Below are 1,145 nucleotides of genomic sequence, written 5' to 3'. Positions count from 1 at the left end.
ATGTATTTCAAATATAGGCCACATAAAAACATAACATCCCTATACGCTAACAGGATATGTGTGTTATATGAAGATTATATTTTTGTCATAGGAACCTGTGAGGAAAAACTCTGCACTGCCTATGAAGAAAACGGCTTGCGGCCCACACAAACTCCTGGCACCACACACCAACGCACACACCCATCGTACCCCATGTACCTTTCCTTCCAGAAGAGGCTGGAGAGTTTTACTGCTTGGACTGCTAAACACGTTCACACACCAAGTCAGCTGGCCACAGCGGGATTTTTCTATGCTGGTAATTCTTGTTTACGACAGTTTATTTTACAGGTACGAGGGCCAAAAGGAATGGGACAGAGATGGAGGGAAATTTATAAAGGATGCGATTGATACGTTTGAAGATAATTTAAATGTGACATGTTTTAGCAGACTTTTGAAATGTGACATGTTTCAGTAGAATCTCAAAATTTGACATGTTGTATTAGACGGTCAAAATGTGACATTTTAGAACACTTTTGAAATGTGTCATTCGTTAGCAGATTTTAAAAAATATACACGTTTTACTTGATTGACAGGTTACGCTGACTGTGTTCGATGCTACCAGTGCGGCCTTGGCCTCAAGTCCTGGAAACCTGGAGACGACATTCACCTGGAGCATAAAAAATATCGACCCACCTGTCCACTGCTTCAGCCTTAAGAATTGTTATATTAAGGGATTGGGAGTTATCGACTGAAACAATGAAACATTTTAATTATTAAATAAGAATTTATAATCAAGTTTTTGAATAGAGTGATATTATCTGCCATAAATACTATTCACAAATAATTTTACCTCTCTGTTTGTTACAGCACACATGTACCACTTTAAGTTAAATATTCACTACATATCATATCCCGCTGTAGCTATAGCTGTAAAGACAAATTAGCTTTTCATACTGTTATCATACAGTAGACGAGGTTGTGAGTTTTAAAAGTTTAAATGTTGAAATAAAAGGAAGATGACGATTTCCAGCATTAAACATTGCTTTTGATGCAAATGATAAAATAAGTGGGGTTTTTAATATTTCTAGAAAAACAAAATCGATGCCAAATCACATTTGATAAACGTAGGACATCCCGAAATTATCAAGAGAATATGTCGTTGTACA

At 36.4% G+C, this 1,145-nt stretch overlaps 1 protein-coding gene across 1 annotated transcript; it reads left to right on the top strand.

Annotated features, from left to right (window-relative positions):
- Positions 1–1,145, top strand: LOC131940101 (baculoviral IAP repeat-containing protein 7-B-like). Its single transcript, XM_059298680.1, has 2 exons — positions 1–295; positions 573–1,145. Exons 1-2 carry the CDS (start codon positions 1–3, stop codon positions 692–694), a joined length of 417 nt encoding a protein of 138 aa, XP_059154663.1. The 3' UTR covers positions 695–1,145.

This window comes from Physella acuta, unplaced genomic scaffold (genome assembly GCF_028476545.2).
Source record: "Physella acuta isolate Inbredline_101_S28 unplaced genomic scaffold, ASM2847654v3 ptg000308l, whole genome shotgun sequence".
Classification (NCBI taxonomy): Eukaryota; Metazoa; Mollusca; class Gastropoda; family Physidae; genus Physella; species Physella acuta.
This window is presented reverse-complemented; position numbering and strand designations above follow the sequence as displayed.